General features: G+C 41.0%; 1 protein-coding gene across 1 annotated transcript; it reads left to right on the top strand.

Annotated features, from left to right (window-relative positions):
• Nucleotides 1-15336: 15336 nt before the first annotated feature.
• Nucleotides 15337-19533, top strand: LOC139535207 (delayed-rectifier potassium channel regulatory subunit KCNS2). Its single transcript, XM_071334559.1, has 2 exons — nt 15337-16330; nt 16872-19533. The coding sequence occupies exons 1-2, from the start codon at nt 15365-15367 to the stop codon at nt 17397-17399; spliced, it is 1494 nt and encodes a 497-aa protein (XP_071190660.1). The 5' UTR covers nt 15337-15364; the 3' UTR covers nt 17400-19533.
• The last annotated feature ends 507 nt before the right edge of the window (nt 19534-20040 follow it).

Raw genomic sequence — 20040 nt, 5'->3', positions numbered from 1 at the left:
TTTAGCTAGCTAGATTCTTTACATCCACTGTTTCATAAGACGACAGCCTGGTTTTCTGGTTTTCTCAGGAGTCCCTAAAACATTAAACAACACAAATTAGAAATTAATTCTCCTAACACTAGCTAGCTGGCTAATGTTAGCTAGTCAGATAACTTGCTAAATAGCGATTTTTGTAAATTAACTTCATGACAAAAAAATCTAAGTTAATTTGTCTCTACATTAACTAACATATTCCTCTCAATTGTACATTTTTTGCTTGACTCATTATGATGTTATAACAACTTACATCTGGTTCCACCATAATGTTTTGTCAGCCATCTTTGTTGAAGAACGCCACAAGGCAAGGGTGGCTCGCGTCAAAATTTGTCATTGGAACCTCTCGATATTATTGGTCATATAAAAACTTTGGGACCCAAATGCATAATGAGTGCTGCAACTCCCCCTTGTGGTGGTCTGGAGCAATGAAGCCGTGACGCTGGGTACCTCTAAGTCCCGTGGCGCAAGCTCGCAACTTTTAAAGGAGGAACAACTGTAGGTGTTCCTCTTGTCCACATAGGAGAGGGTATTGTGGAGTGTAATAGAGATTGTGTCATCTGTGGATCTGTTGGGGCGGTATGCGAATTGGAGTGGGTCCAGGGTGTCTGGGATGATGGTCTTGATGTGAGTCATGACCAGCCTTGGCTACAGATGTGAGTGCTGTGGGCGACAATCATTTAGACATGTTACATTGGCGTTCTTGGGCACAGGGACTAAGGTGGTCTGTTTTGTAGATATTACAGACTGGGTCAGGGAGAGGTTGAAAATGTCAGTTAATAAACTTAGATAAATAAAATCATTTTTACTAAACTAATGAAGGTTTAAAGTTTGGTTCAACAAGATGAATAGATAAACCTTGATTTAAACCACTTTAAGATTTAATCCATGTTGGTGCAACTCACCCCTAATCTTCTCTGGTTTAGCAGCTGTGACAATTTTACTGAATAAAACAGTGGTTGGAGCGTTGGACTAGTAACCGAAAGGTTGCAAGATCAGATCCCCAAGGTAAAAGTATGTCGTTCTGCCCCTGAACAAGGCAATTAACCCGCTGGCATTGAAAATAAAAATTTGTTCTTAACTGACTTGTCTAGTTAAATAAAGAGTAAATGGATGGACCTAGCTGATATTGCAGTTTTGAACTAATGGATTTTTGTCATCTAAAGGCTGAATTCAGTGTTGAAATAAACTATTCTGTACAGCTATTGTCTTTAGGACTTCATGCTGGTATATCTTCATGGTACATGTGGAATAAGCCCTTTGACTTTTTCCAGATTTTGTTGTGTTACAGCCTGAATTCAAAATGGATGAAATAAAAAAATATATAATCACCTATGTACACACAATACCCCATAATGACAAAGTGAAAACATGTTTTTAGAAATGTTTGCAAATGTATTGAAAATGAAATACAGCAATATCTCATTTACATACAGTAAGTATTCATACCCCTGAGTTAAAACATGTTAGAATCACCTTTGGCAGTGATTACAGCTCTGAGTCTCTCTGGATAAGTCTACAAGAGCTTTACACACCTGAATTGTACAATATTTGCCCATTATTCTTTTCAATATTCTTCAAGCTCTTGTTGTTGATCATTGCTAGACAGCCATTTTCAAGTAATGCCATAGATTTTCAAGACGATTTAAGTCTAAACTGTAACTAGGCCACTCAGGAACATTCAATGTCATCTTCATAAGCAACTCCAGTGTATAAGCAAGGGCCAGTTTGGATTTGGCATCAAACCAATCAAATCACATCAACAGCAAAATGTCGTTGTCAGAAAAAATGTCTTAGCTAGCTGGTTCATTGTTGCCCATGCAAGGAAGTTAGGCTAGCAAGCATTTTAGCCAGGTAGCCTAGTCTCGGACATCAAAAATGAAAAGCGTGTACTACTGTATGACAGTCATAGACTGTGTTTATCCAACATGAAAAGATGGCATTGGCATTCATCTAGTCTACAAGTAGGGTGAGTCAACATGTTTTTTCTACTTTTGTGCTTGTGCATAAATCAGTACAATGGATAGCCACATGATATTTAGACATGTTGACTTGGCTAAATCCTTTTTGGTATCTTTAAGTTTGTTTCCACAGTATGAGACTAATCATATATAGCCTAGTTGATTTGATGATGTTTAAGTTGAAATGGTGCTAGAATAGCGGAGGCAGTGAAAACTCCTGTTTTGACTTGCTGTCAGTGATTCTCACTCTCAGTGATTCTCACTCTGTCACTCTCAGTGATTCTAAATCAGTAGTTGTTTATTAAACTGTCGGAAACATTAACTTGCTTTAATTTGTAGGTCATGTAACTGTTTGTTACATGCAATATTTGTTTTGTGGACTTCACCGGACAGATGTTGCTCTCCGGTTTTGAAATTAAACAAATGTATGTGTGATTGAATTTATTCCACCACTGCGTGACTGTTGTCTTTTTGTTGTTTCGGCCTTATTGTATATCATGGTGGCGTATGAACAAATGGGTTATAGAGCCAACAACGCAATTATCACAACATAGGTTGTAATATGGATTTTATTCCTGGCTCATCTTCCCCAAGTCTAGGTCCAAAATGCTTCTTAACAGCATTTACAACCCAAGCCATAAGACTGCTGAACAGCTAATCAAATGGCTACCCAGACTATATGCATTGATCCACCCCATTTTTTTACGCTGCTGGTACTCGCTGTTTATTATCTATTATCTATGCATAGTCATTTTACCCCTACCTACATGTACATATTACCTCAATTACCTCGACTAACCTGGAGCCCCGCAAATTGACTTGATACCAACCCCCTGTATATAGCCTCATTATTGTTATTTTATTGTTGCTCTTTATTTTTTACTTTAGTTTATTTAGTAAATATTTTTCTTTACTCTTATTTTTCTAAAAACTGCAATGTTGTTTAAGTTATTGTAAGTAAGCATTTTTTTCACCATTATTTAACCAGGTAGGCTAGTTGAGAACAAGTTCTCATTTGCAACTGTGACCTGGCCAAGATAAAGCAAAGCAGTTCGACATAAAACAACACATAGTTACACATGGAATGAACAGACATACAATCAATAATACAGTAGAAAAATCTATATACAGCATGTGCAAATGAGGTAGGATAAGAGAGGTAAAGGCAATAAATAGGCCATGGTCACAAAGTAATTACAATATAGGAATAAACACTGGAATGGTAGGATGTGCAGAAGATGAATGTGCAAGTTGAGATACTGGGGTGCAAAGGAGCAAGATAAAAAAAAAAAAAAAATTGTATGGGGATGAGGTAGATTGGATGGGCTATTTACAGATGAGCTATGTACAGGTGCAGTGAACTGTGAGCTGCTCTGACAGCTGGTGCTTATAGCTAGTGAGGGAGGTAAGAGTCTCCAGCTTCAGAGATTTTTGCACTTCATTCCAGTCATTGGCAGCAGAGAACTGGAAGGAGAGGCGGCCAAAGGAAGAATTGGCTTTGGGGGTGACCAGTGAGATATACCTGCTGGAGCGCCTGCTACGGGTGGGTGCTGCTATGGTGACCAGTGAGCTGAGATAAGGCGGGGCTTTACCTAGCAGAGACTTGTAGATGACCTGGAGCCAGTGGGTTTGGTGACGAGTATGAAGCGAGGGCCAGCCAACGAGATCATACAGGTCGCAGTGGTGGGTAGTATATGGGGCTTTGGTGACAAAATGGATGGCACTGTGATAGACTGCATCCAATTTCCTCGAAGTCGAGGATCAGTAGGATGGTCAGTTTTACGAGGGTATGCTTGGCAGCATGAGTGAAGGATGCATTGTTGTGAAATAGGAAGACGATTCTAGATTTAATATTGGATTGGTGATGTTTAATGCAAGTCTGGAAGGAGAGTTTACAGTCTAACCAGACACCTAGGTATTTGTAGTTGTCCACGTATTCTAAGTCAGAACCGTCCCAGAGTAGTGATGCTGGATGGGCGGGCAGGTGCGGGCAGCGATCGGTTGAAGAGGATTTATTTAGTTTTACTTGCATTTAAGAGCAGTTGGAGGCCACGGAAGGAGAGTTGTATGGCATTGAAGCTCATCTGGAGGTTAGTTAACACATTGTCCAACGAAGGGCCAGAGGTATACATAATGGTGTCGTCTGCATAGAGGTGGATCAAAGAATCACCAGCAGCGAGAGGGACATCATTGATGTATACAGAGAAGAGAGTCGGCCCGAGAATTGAACCCTGTGGCACCCTCATAGAGACTGCCAGAGGTCTGGACAACAGGCCCTCCGATTTGACATACTGAACTCTATCGGAGAAGCAGTTGGTGAACCAAGCGAGGCAATCATTTGAGAAACCAAGGCTGTTGAGTCTGCCAATAAGAATGTTGTTATTGACAGAGTCGAAAGCCTTAGCCAGGTCGATGAATATGGCTGCACAGTGATTTCTCTTATCGATGGAGGTTATGATATCGTTTAGGACCTTGAGCGTGGCTGAGGTGCACCCATGACCAGCTCTGAAACCAGATTGCATAGCGGAGAGGGTACGGTGAGATTTGAAATGGTCGCTAATCTGTTTGTTAACTTGGCTTTCAAAGACCTTAGAAAGACAGGGTAGAATATATATAGGTTTGTAGCAGTTTGGGTCTAGAGTGTCTCCCCTTTGAAGAGGGGGATGACCGCGGCAGCTTTCCAATCTATGGGAATCTCAGACGATACGAAAGAGAGGTTGAACAGGCTAGTAATAGGGGTTGCAATAATTTCTGCAAATAATTTTAGAAAGAGAGGGTCCAGATTGTCTAGCCCGGCTGATTTGTAGAGGTCCAGATTTTGCAGCTCTTTCAGAACCTCCGCTATCTGGATTTGGGTGAAGGAGAAGTGGAGGAGGTTTGGGCGAGTTGCTGTGGGGAGCGCAGGGCTGTTGACCGGGGTAGTGGTAGCCAGGTGGAAAGCATGGCCAGTCGTAGAAAAATGCTTATTGAAATTCTCAATTATTGTGAATTTATCAGTAGTGACAGTGTTTCCTAGCCTCAGTGCAGTGGGCAGCTGGGAGGAAGTGCTCTTATTCTCCATGGACTTTACATTGTCAAGGTAAGGTCTACACCTGTTGTATTCGGCGCATGTGACAAATAAAATTGGATTTGATTATATAAAACTTTTACCCACGAACTGCTATGATCACCTATAGGTCAAAAGTATAATCCATGATAATTTCACTGCACAACTACTACTCTTACTCCACCTCAGTTTAATATATCTAAAGGGGAAACTGAGTGCCTGGTCTATGACAACAAGAAAGAGTGAGATTATAGCTAGGCCTATATGGTTCTTTGATTTGTCTGAAATGGGAAACCTAACGTGGAGAGAGGCTGTGAGAGACTAATCTGTTTATGGATCAAATCTTCATTAGATTATCACCTCTAAACTGAAGAAATTCCCACACCGTGCAAAGAACTAGTATTACTGTTACTTTCCCAAATTGCATTATGTCTACCTTACCTGGGATAATCACATTGCATAAATCAAATGAGGGGCTGCTTAAAAACACTGGAAAGAAAGATCCCACGTGGATAATTGGGTAATATTTGGTTGAAACGTTGATCAATGACATTACAACCTATATTCACCCACTCAAAAAGGCAGCCAAAAGTTAGTTGAATTGCCAATGTGTTATCACTATGCTTTCAACCATCAACCAAGCGATCAATGCCATTCGAGATTCTGCACAGATTATTACAGCAATTGTGAAGATCTCCACAGACCTGAAACGACCTTCGCATGCTATTTGATTACACAAGTCTAATAATAATCTAATCAAATAATAATGAGCCCCCCTTCCACACTGAGGGGCTTAGCCCAGGTAATAGCCGAGGATTAGACAATGATTTTAACAAATCACTAGTCTCTGTGATCCAGTCCATACCCGCCATCGACCCATCACAGCTTCCCTTTTACCTACCATCAAGAGCAGCTCCAACCATCTAGCCATGGGATACAGTGCCTTCAGAAAGTTTTCAAAATGTTGTTGTGTTACAGCCTGAATTTAAAATGAATTAAATTGAGACTTTGCGTCACTGGCCTACTCACAATACCCCATAATGTCTATGTGGAATTATGTTTTTAGACATTTTTACAAGCCTAAATAAGTTCAGGACTAAGAATGTGCTTAACAAGTCACATAATTAGTTGCATGGACTAGTTGCATGGATAATTGTGTTTAACATGATTTTTGAATGACTACCTCAGCTCTGTACAATTATCTGTAAGGTCCCTCAGCAGGGCCGTCGCCAGAACGAATCCCTTGGAAATGTAACTAAAGCAAGAGCACCTGACTTTGCCATATGGACACATTGATACTCCCGAGTGGCGCACTGGTCTAAGACACTGCATCTCAGCACAAGAGGATTTACTGCAGTACCTGGTTTGAATCCAGGCTGCATCACATCCGACCATGATTGGGAGTTCCATGGGGCGGCGCCAGGGGCGAAAATCTGATATCAACCTTGGAGGGGACAATTACATTAAATTTTCTCAAGAGCAATTCCTGAGGGGGACATCAAAAGTAGTGCTATAACACATAGCCTACGTTGTAATATGTTAAATGTATATTGAGGAACCATAATCACTACTACTGGATAATTGATAGGTACAGTAGTTAACTGAAGGGTTTTCCCAACTTGTTCAAATGTTTAAATCATTATAATACTACTACTAATAATAGTTATAGCAGTGCTCCTTACCAGTCCAGTATGTATGCAGGTATTCGTACTTACAAACAGCAATATCAAGAAAGGCCAGTATGTGACAATGGTACTGTACACTGTATGGGTGTAGTTTTCATAAATACAATGAACATGGTGCGATCACATCTAAAAGAATCTCCATTGAGAACCATCACAAAGTTGGTCTCCGTATTGAATTGACCTTTTAATTAGACTTTTTCTGATACATTTATATAGTCATTAAATATCTGCCACTGGCCTGAGTCTACTACAATAGCTTTACAATAACAAAAAGCTTAAAATAAGTACAGTTCTAAAAGCAAAATAACTACTTCAATGAAAAACCCAAATAATCAAACAAAATATCCTTCAGTGTCTCAACTCTTCAAACAGCAGCTATGGACAAGTATGTCGCACAAAGTATGCAATTTTAAATAAAATAACAGGAAATAAATAATTTGTAAGTGTACTGTCATGTACTAAAAACTACTAAACAAAAGAACAAATACCAATTACACCAGGGGTTCTCAAACAGGGGTCCATGGACTAATTGGGTTTCCAGTAAGTTTACATATAATATAGAGTGGAGGTCCCTGAGGACCACTCAAAACCTTGCCTGCCTTGCCTCAAAATATGCAGGGGTTCCAGTACCCAAAAAGGTTGAGAACCACTGCTATACACACTACTGAACAAAAGAACCGAACATATGTTTGCGGGTTTCAATGGATCCAACAAAATGCTGGCAGATATTTTCCCTCTTGAGACTGTCCAGCCTGTCTTTATGTACATTACAGACAACTACGCAGTTCAGTCTCTCTTGGCCCATGCTAGCCCGTAGCCAAGTCTTTAACCAGTGGAGTGCATTGAAACTCCTCTCAGCCTCACATGAAGACACTGGCACCACAAACAAAATTCTGATCAGCACCTCAACTTGGTCAACCAACCCCTGCACCTCCACTGGAAGCCTCCTGAGGACCTCTGCTGCCTCTCCACTGCTGCTACAGGGGTATTTGTTGTGAAAGATTCTCTTTCAGTGCAGATCCCTCTCTATGTTCACCTCTGGGTACTGATCTAGAGACTCATCCAACTCCCCCGTGAGAAGCGCTCTTTCCAACTTTTGCAGGACGTTTAGACTATCCTGGTCAAAACGGTCGCCAAACTGAACCTCTACACCATCCAACACTTAAAATAATTCTGCCCTATAGTGATCCACTGATTTGCCAGCAAATTGTCTTGAGTGTGACTCAATGGATTCAATGGAGTCAATCAATGTTGTTGCTTTCTCATACAGTGCAAGGTAGCTTTCGTCATTTCTCTTGCCCCTAAGAGATGACCGCACACACTCGACTGCAGCCTGCATACCAGAGACAGTCTGAGTTTTCTTCTGCAGTGAAATGTTTAGACATTCAAGCTCTCCAAGAACAGCAGAGGCAAGTGTGAGGCCCAGCACAGCCTTGCCTTTGCTTAAGTGCTCGATTAGCAGCACACACACACATTTACACAACATATGCTGAAACCTTTTGTACTTGTAATATAGTTTGTTTCATATTGGCTGGCTTCCAACAATAGCTGAATTTGTAAAACTAGCGAGCACAAATTCCGTTTCTGTGGTGTTTGCTATAATCTTTGCTACCTGGTTAAATAAAGGTAAAATAAAATTTAAAAAAAGTTCACTAGCGACAATTTAGCTTTTGAAATGAGACCATTAAATATAGTGTTCAGTTTGGACTTCAGTTTATCGCTAACCTTATCACAGGGACTTTGAAGCACTACAGCTGCATGCTGATCTTGGAATAAACTGACGATAGCAAAGATTCCATCTTTGACGAAGCCACATAAATGGAATAGGTACTAGCTAGCTTGATAGTTAATGTTTGCTTTAGTTTGCGCGCTCGCTCTGCAAATTCAGCTATAGTTTGTGTGAATCCTGCCAACATAAAACATCGCTATGCTGCGATTGACTGGATTAACCTCACATTAATTACGTGCATTGAGTGCCTTTCGGACAGTAAATACGAACCCTCTATTACCTTGCCAGCTAAAAAACTGGCAGTGGATCAAACCATTGTGAGGCAAAGGGCGGGGGGGGTCGCAATCTTTTGAAACTTAAAAACGCGCTATTAAGTGTCTATAATCAGCACAAGTGCTTTCATTGCGTATTATTAATATTATTGAAATTACATAGTTATGTTTACAGTGATAGATTGGGGGGGACAAATCATATTTTTCCCAGGATGGGGGGGTCGTGTCCCCCCCGTCCCCCCTGGGATTTCCGCCTATGGGCGGCGCACAATTGGCCCAGCGTTGTCCGGGTTTGGCCGGGGTAGGCCGTCATTGTAAATAAGAATTTGTTCTTAACTGACTTGCCTAGTTAAATAAAATAAAAATACATTGGCAGCTAAAGAAATAACTGCATAGAATTTAGAGAAAGCCTATAGGCCAACGCAGGAATAGGCCATGTCAACTAAGCAAAATACATATGCCTAAAGCCGACAAATAAAAACAGCAGAAAATATCCTGATGAAAATGCTGGTTCTTTTAATCACATTTATCTCTCTACTCTGCCTGTCTGCCTCCCTTTCTATTTGTCTTGACTTAAGCTATTGCTAGTGAAGTACAACATTGTATCAAATCATTAACTGGGTGCTGCCTGAATTGGCTGTCAATAGCGAACTTGCAACATTGTATCAACTAGCCTATTCTGGGACCTCAGAATTTCCTGTGCCAGTGAGCTCGGGACAGACAGCTGTTTTTTATGACATTTCCACTGGATATATGGGATCATCAGATCATGATATTTCGCTCTTTCACATCAAGGCTTGGTGATTATTAAAAAATTCTCAATGGATGTAAATAAATATATATGTTGTTGACTTACTGTGTGAGGTGAAGAAAAAATGACTGAGAAGCTTAGCTTATTAGTGGTGGATGTGGTGAGTTAAGAAAATCAGAAAATCCGACACTTTCCTACATTAATATGTTTCTCACAAGTGTAGCAGGTTGTGAACTTTACAAACAAACTTTCTACTCTGAGAATGAGAATGTTAAATTACTGTAATTAATACATGCATTAACCAAAATTAATGTAACCACATGACGGGGGATTAATGGTAGGTCTACTGGTGACATACAGTACCAGTCAAAAGTTTGGACACACCTCATTCAAGGGTTTTTCTTTCTTTTTACTGTTTTCTACATTGTAGAAAAGACATCAAAATGCCAAGAGTGTGTAAAGCTGTCATCAAGGCAAAGGGTGACGACTTTGAAGAATCTAAAACACAGTTGAAGTCGGAATTTTACATACACTAAGTTGACTGTGCCTTTAACCTCTCTAGGGTATGTGGGACGGTAGCGTCTCACCTCGTCAACAGCCAGTGAAACTGCAGAGCGCCAAATTCAAAACAACTGAAATCTTTTACACCATTTTAAAGATACACTTGTTGTAAATCCAGCCACAGTGTCCGATTTCAAAAAGGCTTTACGACGAGAGCAAACCAAACGATTATGTTAGGTCAGAGCCAAGTCACAGAAAAACACAGCCATTTTTCCAGCCTAAGAGAGGAGTCACAAAAAGCAGAAATATAGATCAAATTAATCACTAACCTTTGATGATCTTCATTAGATGACACTCATAGGACTTCATGTTACACAATACATGTATGTTTTGTTCGGTAAAGTTCATATTTATATCCAAAAATCTGAGTTTACATTGGCGCGTTATGTTCAGGAGTTCCATAACATCCGGTGATTTTGCAGAGAGCCACATCAATTTAAAATACAAGTGTTATACATGGAATTTTAGATCCACTTATCCTTAATGCAACCGCTGTGTCAGATTTCAAAAAAACTTTACGGAAAAAGCAAACCATGCAATAATCTGAGTACGGCGCTCAGACGACAAATCAACCCAAAGATATATCCGCCATGTTGGAGTCAACAGAAGTCAGAAATAGCATTATAAATATTCACTTACCTTTGATAATCTTCACCAGAATGCACTCCCAGGAATCCCAGTTCCACAATAAATGTTTGTTTTGTTCGATAATGTCCATCGTTTATGTCCAAATTCCCCCTTGTTGTTCACACGTTCAGTACACAACCTAAACTCACGACGCGCGGGCAGGTCCAGGCAAAAGTTCAGACGAAAAGTCATATTACAGTCCGTAGAAACATGTCAAACTAAGTATAGAATCAATCGTTAAGATGTTTTTAACATAAATCTTCAATAATGTTCCAACCGGAGAATTCCTTTGTCTTCAGAAATGCGATGGAACAGAGCTCGCTCTCACGTGAACGCGCGTGGTCAGCGCATGTTCAGCTCATGGCAGACCTTACTCAATCCCCTCTCATTCGGCCCCACTTTACAGTAGAAGCATCAAACAAAGTTCTAAAGACTGTTGACATCTACTGGAAGCCTTAGGAAGTGCAACATGACCCCATTTCCACTGTATCTTGGATAAGCAAAGAATTGAAAAACTAAAAACCTCAGATTCCCACTTCCTGGTTGAATTCTTTCTCAGGTTTTTGCCTGCTATATGAGTTCTGTTATACTCACAGACATCATTCAAACAGTTTTAGAAACTTCAGAGTGTTTTCCATCCAAATCTACCAATAATATGCATATCCTAGCATCTGGGCCTGAGTAGCAGGCAGTTTACTCTGGGCACGCTTTTCATCCGGACGTGAAAATACTGCCCCCTACCCCAAATAAGTTAAACAGCTTGGAAAATTCCAGAAAATGAAGTCATGGCTTTAGAGGCTTCTGATAGAGGTGTACCTGTGCATGTATTTCAAGGCCTACCTTCAAACTCAGCGCCTCTCTGCTTGACATCATGGGAAAATCAAAAGAAATCAACCAAGACCTCAGAAAAAGAATTATGGACCTCCACAAGTCTGGTTCATCCTTGGGAGCAATTTCCAAATGCCTGAAGGTACCACGTTCATCTGTACAAACAATAGTATGCAAGTATAAACACCATGGGACCACGCAGCCGTCATACCGCTCAGGAAGGCGTTTTGTCTCTTAGAGGTGAACATACTTTGATGAGAAAAGTGCAAATCAATCCCAGAACAACAGCAAAGGACCTTGTGAAGATGCTGGAGGACACAGGTACACAAGTATCACAAAATAGATGACATCATGAGGAAGTAAAATTATATGTATATATTGAAGCAACATCTCAAGGCATCAGTCAGGAAGTTAAATCTTGGTCGCAAATGGGTCTTCTAAATGGACAATGACCCCAAACATACTTCCAAAGTTTTGGAAAAAAGGCTTAAGGACAACAAAGTCAAGGTATTGGAGTGGCCATCACAAAGCCCTGACCTCAATCCCATAGAAGATTTGTAGGCAGAACTGAAAAAGCGTGTGCGAGCAAGGAGGCCTTACAAACCTGACTCAGCTACACCAGCTCTGTCAGGAGGAATGGGCCAAAATTCACCCAACTTATTGTGGGAAGCTTGTGGAAGGCTACCCGAAACGTTTGACCCAAGTTAAACCATTGAAAGGCAATGCTACCAAATACTAACTGAGTGTATGTTAACTTCTGACCAACTGGGAATGTGATGAAAGAAATAAAAGCTGAAATAAATCATTCTCCCTACTATTATTCTGACATTTCACATTCTTAAAATAAAGTGGCGATCCTAACTGACCTAAAGCAGGGAATTTTTACTAGGATTAAATGTCAGGAATTGTGAAAAACTGAATTTAAATGTATTTGGCTAAGATGTATGTAAACTTCCGACTTCAACTGTATATTCTGATTTGTTTAACACTTTCTTGGTTACTACATGATACCATATGTGTTATTTCATAGTTTTGATGTCTTCACTATTATTCTACAATGTAGAAAATAGTAAAAGTAAAGAAAAACCCTTGAATGAGTAGGTGTGTCCAAACTTTTGACTGGTACTGTATGCAATGGAGAATTGATTAAAAAAACAAAACAATCAAAGGGCAAACAATTCACATAATGAAATAATGAATGCGCAAGAATTGGCAGGAGACCGCTGAGCACATTCTGTAGAGCTGAGTGCATGCATTCTCGAAAGAGACATGCCAGACACCCCTCCCCTCCTTGATGCAACATTTTTAATTACACTCAAGACATTATCTTCACACATATTTTTTTATGCTTCTCATTGACAGCAACAACTCAATTAGCTAAACACATGTTTTCACTTTGTGATTATGGGGTATTTTGTGTAGATTGGAGAGAAAAATTCAGGCTGTAACACAACAAAATGTGGAATAAGTCCAGGGGTATGAATACTTTCTGAAGGCACTGTATGTATGAGAAGTTGGTTAAGGTAAAATAAAAAAATAAAAAGCAACAAGCCCAGACGGATTATCTGGCAGGCTCATTAGAGAGTTTGCTTACGAGCTAAGTGGACCCATGGCCATTATCCTAAACACTTCCCTCGACCAAAGTGTGGTCGCAAAGGAGTGGAAAGCTGCTTACTGTGGTGCCCCTCCCCAAGACGAATCCACCCAGTCTTATCAAAATCAGACCGATCTCCCTTACCTTCTTTCTATGCAAGGCAGCCGAGAGCTTCATCTCTGAGTGGGCAGTAGGGTACATCCTTCCCCAAATCGATGACCATCAATTTGGCTGGATCAAGGGTCGTTCCACCACCCACTGCCTCTTGGACCTTACCAACGAGCTGTACAAGCACTCCGATAAGCCTGGCTTCATCTGTTCACAGGTCACCACTGACTTTAGCAAGGCCTTTTAAATCGAACATCACTAGTCAGGTGGATCACTGACTTCCTATCTAACAGGCACCAGGCAGTACCTTGGCTCCATGTCGGACAGTGTCATGTGGCCTCCCCCAGGGAATATTGCTTGGGCCCCTGATATTCATTGCATATATCAACATTGCAGCAAGCGACGCAGCAGTGGAAGTTTATGGATGACCTTAACTTAGTAGAGGTGCAACCCCAAACTGCACCCTCTTCAATTCAACAAGATCTGTCCGACCTGGAGTCATAGTCCAGAGACACGATTCCCCACCCGTAGAAATGCAAACTACTTCACACCTACCACCACTGGACATCAATAACTCAGAGCTTCTGAGAGTTGAAGCCATAGGCATAGGCATCCTCATCCAGGCAGACCTCCGTTGGACAGGACAGGTGGATGTGATCTTCAAGAAGGCCAGGCAATGCCGAAATATACTGTAGCTCCGTCGCACAGGAGGACATGGTGATGATGTACACCAGATACATACGGCCAATGACAGAATATGCGCCGCCAGTGTGGCACTCTTTAACCAGCAAACAGCGGGACAGGGTTGAGGGCGGTGCGCATCATACACTCTTAAAAAAAAAGTGCTATCTAGAACCTAAAAGGTTTCTTCCTTAGCACTGACGGTTATTTATTATTTAACTAGGAAAGCCAGCTAAGAACAAATTCTTATTTACAATGACAGCCTAGGAACAGTGGGTTAACTGCCTTGTTCAGGGGCAAAATGACAGATTTTTACCTTGTCAGCTCAGTGATTTGATCTAGCAACCTCTCGGTTACTAGCCCAACACTCTAACCACTAGGCTACCTGCAGTCCAAGAAGATATGTATGTTAAAGTTTTTATTGTTTTTATTGTGTTGATGATTTTCTTGCGCAAAGCGTATTTGTGTGAATTGTGTTAAATAATTCCGCATCGGCTGCCATTGATACTGTACTTTGTCATGTCGAATTTGAAATAAACCATTCTATAAGAACACATTTATAGTTACAGTAATCTCAAAATGTGGCAATGGATGTGTTACTCATTTTAATGTTACATTCGTTTGTAAGATAGACTTAGCTTCAGACTATTTATTGTATTTCAAAAGTAAAATTGAACTGTTTTAAATTGATAAAGTATGGTTACATTTTATTTTCTCTGTTAAACCGACCCTTTGTAATGACTTAAATAGCAACAGTGAATCTATTTAGCTTTTAAGTGATCACTCAACAATCGATCTCATAAAAGCACATTGGTAATGATCAGTGACAAATATCAAAGCTTAACAAGGCTTGGCTTGTTTAAAACCTTGGATGGGCGACCAAAGGGTAGCTGAAGATAGATCAATTCTCATGTAAGAGGTGCTGTCCAGCCTTATTGTTTTTTTTTTCTGATAGCGGATCGAAAGTTGAAGATCTGACATTGTTTTAAAGGTAGAAATTTAACATCATTTATAGAAGGTTTGTCTATGTTTAAATTTGATTACCATGATGACAATCCTGTGGTTGAATTTTCACCCTCAAAACAACAGTTGATAACTTTTTTCAAATTCATTGTATTTTCCATGTAGATTTCTTGTCACAATACATTGACAAATTACATTGAAACAATGTCGATTCAACCAGTTTTTTCCCAGTGGGATGCTTGATATGAGAATTATTTGAACCAGATTCTTCTGGTCTTTGGGCAAAATATTATCATTACGTTATTGAAATGGCATTATCGTAATGTTCTGCCACAAACCTCATGTTTTAGTATTGTCTTTGTTATGTAGGTGTTGAAATCTAATTGCAAACCTTTCATAGTCACCACTCTAGTGAACATATATTTTATTGGTAGATGTAAATGTTGTTTATAGTTTAGTAAATAGCCTCCTATGATTTATGGTGAATCTTCATAATTACCTTTTATCTTTTAGTGAGGGGGCAACATGGTAAAAGAGAGTCTCCCAGCCTGGGTCCAGGACGCTGAGGATATCCTGGTGCACATCAATGTTGGAGGCCTGAAGCGCAGCCTGTTCTCGAGCACTCTAAGTAGTTTCCCCGATACACGTCTGGGACGCCTGCTGGCCTGCGACTCCGAGGAGGCCATATTGCAAGTTTGCGACGATTACGACGCTCAACAAAAGGAGTTTTACTTTGACCGCAACCCGGGACTCTTCCCTTACGTGCTGCAATTCTACCAGACCGGCAAACTCCACATCATGGAGGAACTGTGCATCTTCTCTTTCTGCCAGGAAATTGAATACTGGGGAATCAATGAGTTCTTCCTGGACAGCTGCTGTAGCTACCGTTACCACGATCGCAAACTAGAGAGCCGCCACAAGAGCTGGGATGAGGAGAGTGATGTTAGCAGTGTGGACACTTCTGTGGATGAGATCACAGACCTGAACAAGGACATCCAGCACTTCCAGGAAATGCGCTGTGGAAACGCCCGGAAGTACCTGTGGCTGACACTGGAGAACCCAGGCTACTCCATTCCCAGTAAGCTGTTCAGCTTCCTCTCCATAGCTGTGGTTCTGACCTCCATATCCATCATGTGCATTAACAGCCTTCCAGAGTACCAGCACTTTGACGAGGATGGCAAACAAGTGGAGGAGCCGACCCTGCAAGCGCTGGACTTCTTCTGCATCTGCTGGTTCACCTTTGAGGTAGTGACGCGGATGCTTTTGGCGCCCAACAGGAGAAAGTTCTTCCGCCACCCGCTTAACATAATCGACATTGTGTCGGTGTTGCCCATCTATATCACGCTGCCTATTGACCTGGCGTTGGGCAGTGAATCAGAGCTGGGGAACCTGGGCAAATTGGTGCAGGTGCTCCGCCTCATGAGGATATTCAGGGTTCTGAAGCTGGCCAGACATTCAACAGGCCTCAGGTCTTTGGGAGCAACGCTAAGGGTGAGCCATACCACTACAACTGCACTACCCCATTATATATGAAAGTATCATATCACATCTATCATACATTTTCATACAGAACATGACGTTATAATTGTGAGTCATTCTGTGTTGATAGTGTCAAATTCATAATCGCATCGTATCTGTATAAGCAGTTTATCCTACGGTGGAATTTAGCGACTGAAATGTAGCACTCATGCTGTCAATTACATCTGTTTGAGCTGTCTGTTCAGTTTTTTTTCGGACTATTTTGTATCACAAATTGCATAATTAAAACTAGAAACTGAACAGGGGTAATCTTGGAAGGCACTGCCTTTATCTCTGATCCATTTGGAAATTCCCAATGGAGAAGTGTTTTACAGGGCATTCAATTCCCAAATCATTCACCACCCATTCCTCACCTATATTGTCTTACAAAATAAAGTCATAATCTAATATAACATGCAACTGATCACAAATAGAGGAATTTCTGAATTTAATGGAATTTATATCACATACCCACTCTGACATATTGTGTTTATCTGCCACTGTGTGTCTGTAGCACAGTTACAGGGAGGTGGGCATCCTGCTGCTGTACCTGGGCGTGGGTGTGTGCGTGTTCTCTGGCTTTGCCTATACTGCCGAGTATGAGGAGGACGTGGGGCTGGATACCATTCCTGCCTGCTGGTGGTGGGGCACCGTCAGCATGACCACTGTGGGCTACGGCGATGTGGTGCCCGTCACGGTGGCTGGAAAGCTGGCGGCCAGTGGCTGCATCCTGGGTGGGACCCTGGTGGTGGCCCTGCCCATCACTATCATCTTCAACAAGTTCTCTCACTTCTACCGCAAGCAGAAGGCCCTGGAAGCCTCGGTAAGAAACAGCAACAAGAAGAAGGTCAAAGTGTGCAGTGACAATGTGCGGGAGGAAGAGGATGGGGATGGGGGTTTGGATAGGGATAGCCAGTGTCTGGAGGAGCTGGATGAGGATGAAGATGATGGAGGAGTGGTAAATTATAGCTATGTTGATCATCCACCGCTGCCTATGGAGAGGTCCAGCCCGTTGACGAGGAGGAAAGAGTTCTTCAACTGAGTGCTTCACCATAAACACAGGACAGATGATAGAATAATTATTACAGGGAAAGTAAACACAGTATATACATGAACTGAAATTAATTATAAGCACCCCATGTTCTCTGTTCTGTTTGGTGTTACCCTAAGGTATTAATTCAGCACTGTCCTGTTTCTGGGTTTGAAGGAACTCTTCCTGAATCCCAAATTGTGACACTGTTAATGGGATCTAATGCCATTGTAATGAAGCTAATATCAAGCCTCCACTAGTTCCTATGGTGTCTTATGCTAGCCCTGTACAGAACAGAGATTCATTTTGATACGCTCCATCAACACCCCATTCTGAAATTGTGCAGTGTTCTGTTACTGTATACTTTTAATCACAACTCAATACCAAGTTATACCAATGTATTCCTTGTTGGAATGCCTACTTCCTCTTCATATTTGTGAGGGTCTCCTATTACAAAATAGAAAAGAGGGTACACAGAAGCATTGTTAGTGCCCACAGCCACTTAGGAAGTTAGCTGTACATGTATGATTGACAAAAGCAGCTATATTGCAACACTGCACTACAATTTCAGACTGTAGACTGTTGAATGAAGCATATCAGGACAGAGTCTCATGCCAGTGTTTCCTCGAGCTTGACAAATGTCTTTCTTTACGTTCCATCTTCGCTTATAGTGTTTCACTTCCATCAGCCCTCCATCCACTCCATGAATCCTAAATCTTAGCCCCATATGTATGTACAGTAACTCCTCCAATGTGAATCAATGCTAACAGGGAGCAAGGCTGTGTGCTTGATGGGTGGAGAATATCCCTAAGGTATTGTATACACTTAACAAACTGTGGCAATGCATGTGTAGGTCCACAGTACTGATGGGTGGGTTTCTTTCCTTTGCAAAGCAATACAGTTGAAATCCCAGCCTAGGTCTGTATTCTACCCTATAGGTTGGAACTTGGAAGAGTTAAGCAATTGTGCACTGACATCACCTAACGGACAGTAGCCAGTGCTGCATTAAGATGAAAGAGGAAAATTATACAAATAAATTGTCTTGCTCAATCACAAATGAATGTATGACACAGCAAACACTTACTATGACATGCAGGTTTAGACAATCCTAACAATTTCCCCTTTTTTAGAGAATGCATACAGTATTGCCACAGCTAGAGCAAGTTTTGAGTGTATAAAGTGTGTAAAAATGTCTGGACACTGCATGTTCTCAAAATCAACATTGTGGGAGGCATTCTCCGCAAGGTCGGCAGAACGCAGATGTTTCCAGGGATCAGGCGTCTTTTAACGCCTGTTAAGTTAGGTAAGAGGGGAAGTAATGGCCCTGCTGTACTGTTGAGTGTTGCAATCCACATACAGTGCTTTATCTCCACTAATGCTTTTAGACTGGCCTGCTGGAATACCCATCTTTCCGTAAAGTTTGTGCTACGTCGGCATCCATTAAATGTAACACAAGCTTAGCTCCTGGAACATTAAGGGAATCATTCACCTGATTGAAAACAGATCCTTCCCCCGCAGCAACCTTGTCGACTCTACTAAAAGACCAACATCTTGTAAGCCAAAGTAGTAGTCTACAGTACTTGTCATTTTGTTTTGCATTATTTTCAATCATTTTGGCAACTATAATTTACCATGTTAAATTTCTATCTTATGATAAGGTAATACTTTCAGACATGGCCGGTGGCTCTGCTGGAAATATTCATCAATAATTTTGTGAACTTGACTCCTCATCCCAATTTCTTGCACAACAACGTGCCATAGGATACTATTTGTTGCATATGTTAATCAATTTCATGCTTTAAGTGTGGCTGCTTCTCCCAGCAGTCAAAATTTGGCACATGACATCATTTCCTTGTTTGGTTGAGAATATGTCAAAATGACAGAAACATTAACTTGCTTGACCATGCTGTAGGTCTGTCACTGTACATGCAATATGCTTTGTGGACTTCACTGGACAGAAGTTGCTATCCGGTTTAGTGATAAAACAAAGGTTTGGTTGAATTTATTCTACCACTGTGTCTTCTAATTGTCTCGGCTTCTAACTTGGCTTCCCCAGTGATTTTACCCACACACCGCTACTGTTGTCAGACAGTCCTAGCTAAATTATTGCTTGAGAAATTGCTCTTTGCTAAGAAGCTATTTTTGTTTCTTTTGGACCATTTTAATTGAAAACAATCACAGTAAGGTACTTCATTAATTGAAATGATTTGATATTGAGATAAAACCATATGTTTTTTTCTGGTTGCTGAAATTACTTTAACAAAACTTCCTTTTTAAACCAATATACAACATTTCCTGTTGCTTTTCATCTTCTACTGCTCTCACAAATCAAATCATCAAATCAAATGTATTTTATATAGCCCTTCGTACATCAGCTAATATCTCGAAGTGCTGTACAGAAACCCAGCCTAAAACCCCAAACAGCAAGCAATGCAGGTGTAGAAGCACGGTGGCTAGGAAAAACTCCCTAGAAAGGACAAAACCTAGGAAGAAACCTAGAGAGGAACCAGGCTATGAGGGGTGGCCAGTCCTCTTCTGGCTGTGCCGGGTGGAGATTATAACAGAACATGGCCAAGATGTTCAAATGTTCATAAATGACCAGCATGGTCAAATAATAATAACCACAGAAGTTATCGAGGGTGTAGCAAGTCAG

This window comes from Salvelinus alpinus, chromosome 12, assembly GCF_045679555.1.
Source record: "Salvelinus alpinus chromosome 12, SLU_Salpinus.1, whole genome shotgun sequence".
NCBI classification, from domain to species: Eukaryota; Metazoa; Chordata; class Actinopteri; order Salmoniformes; family Salmonidae; genus Salvelinus; species Salvelinus alpinus.
The sequence above is the reverse complement of the archived record's forward strand: the minus strand, read 5'-3'. Positions and strand labels throughout refer to the sequence as shown.

Bases quoted from the DNA above. Each gene is read 5' to 3' on its own strand.
- LOC139535207 (XM_071334559.1), top strand. From the start codon at position 15,365: ATGGTAAAAGAGAGTCTCCCAGCCTGGGTCCAGGACGCTGAGGATATC. The intron at 16,331-16,871 runs GTGAGCCATACC...GTGTGTCTGTAG, and splicing joins CTTTGGGAGCAACGCTAAGG to CACAGTTACAGGGAGGTGGG.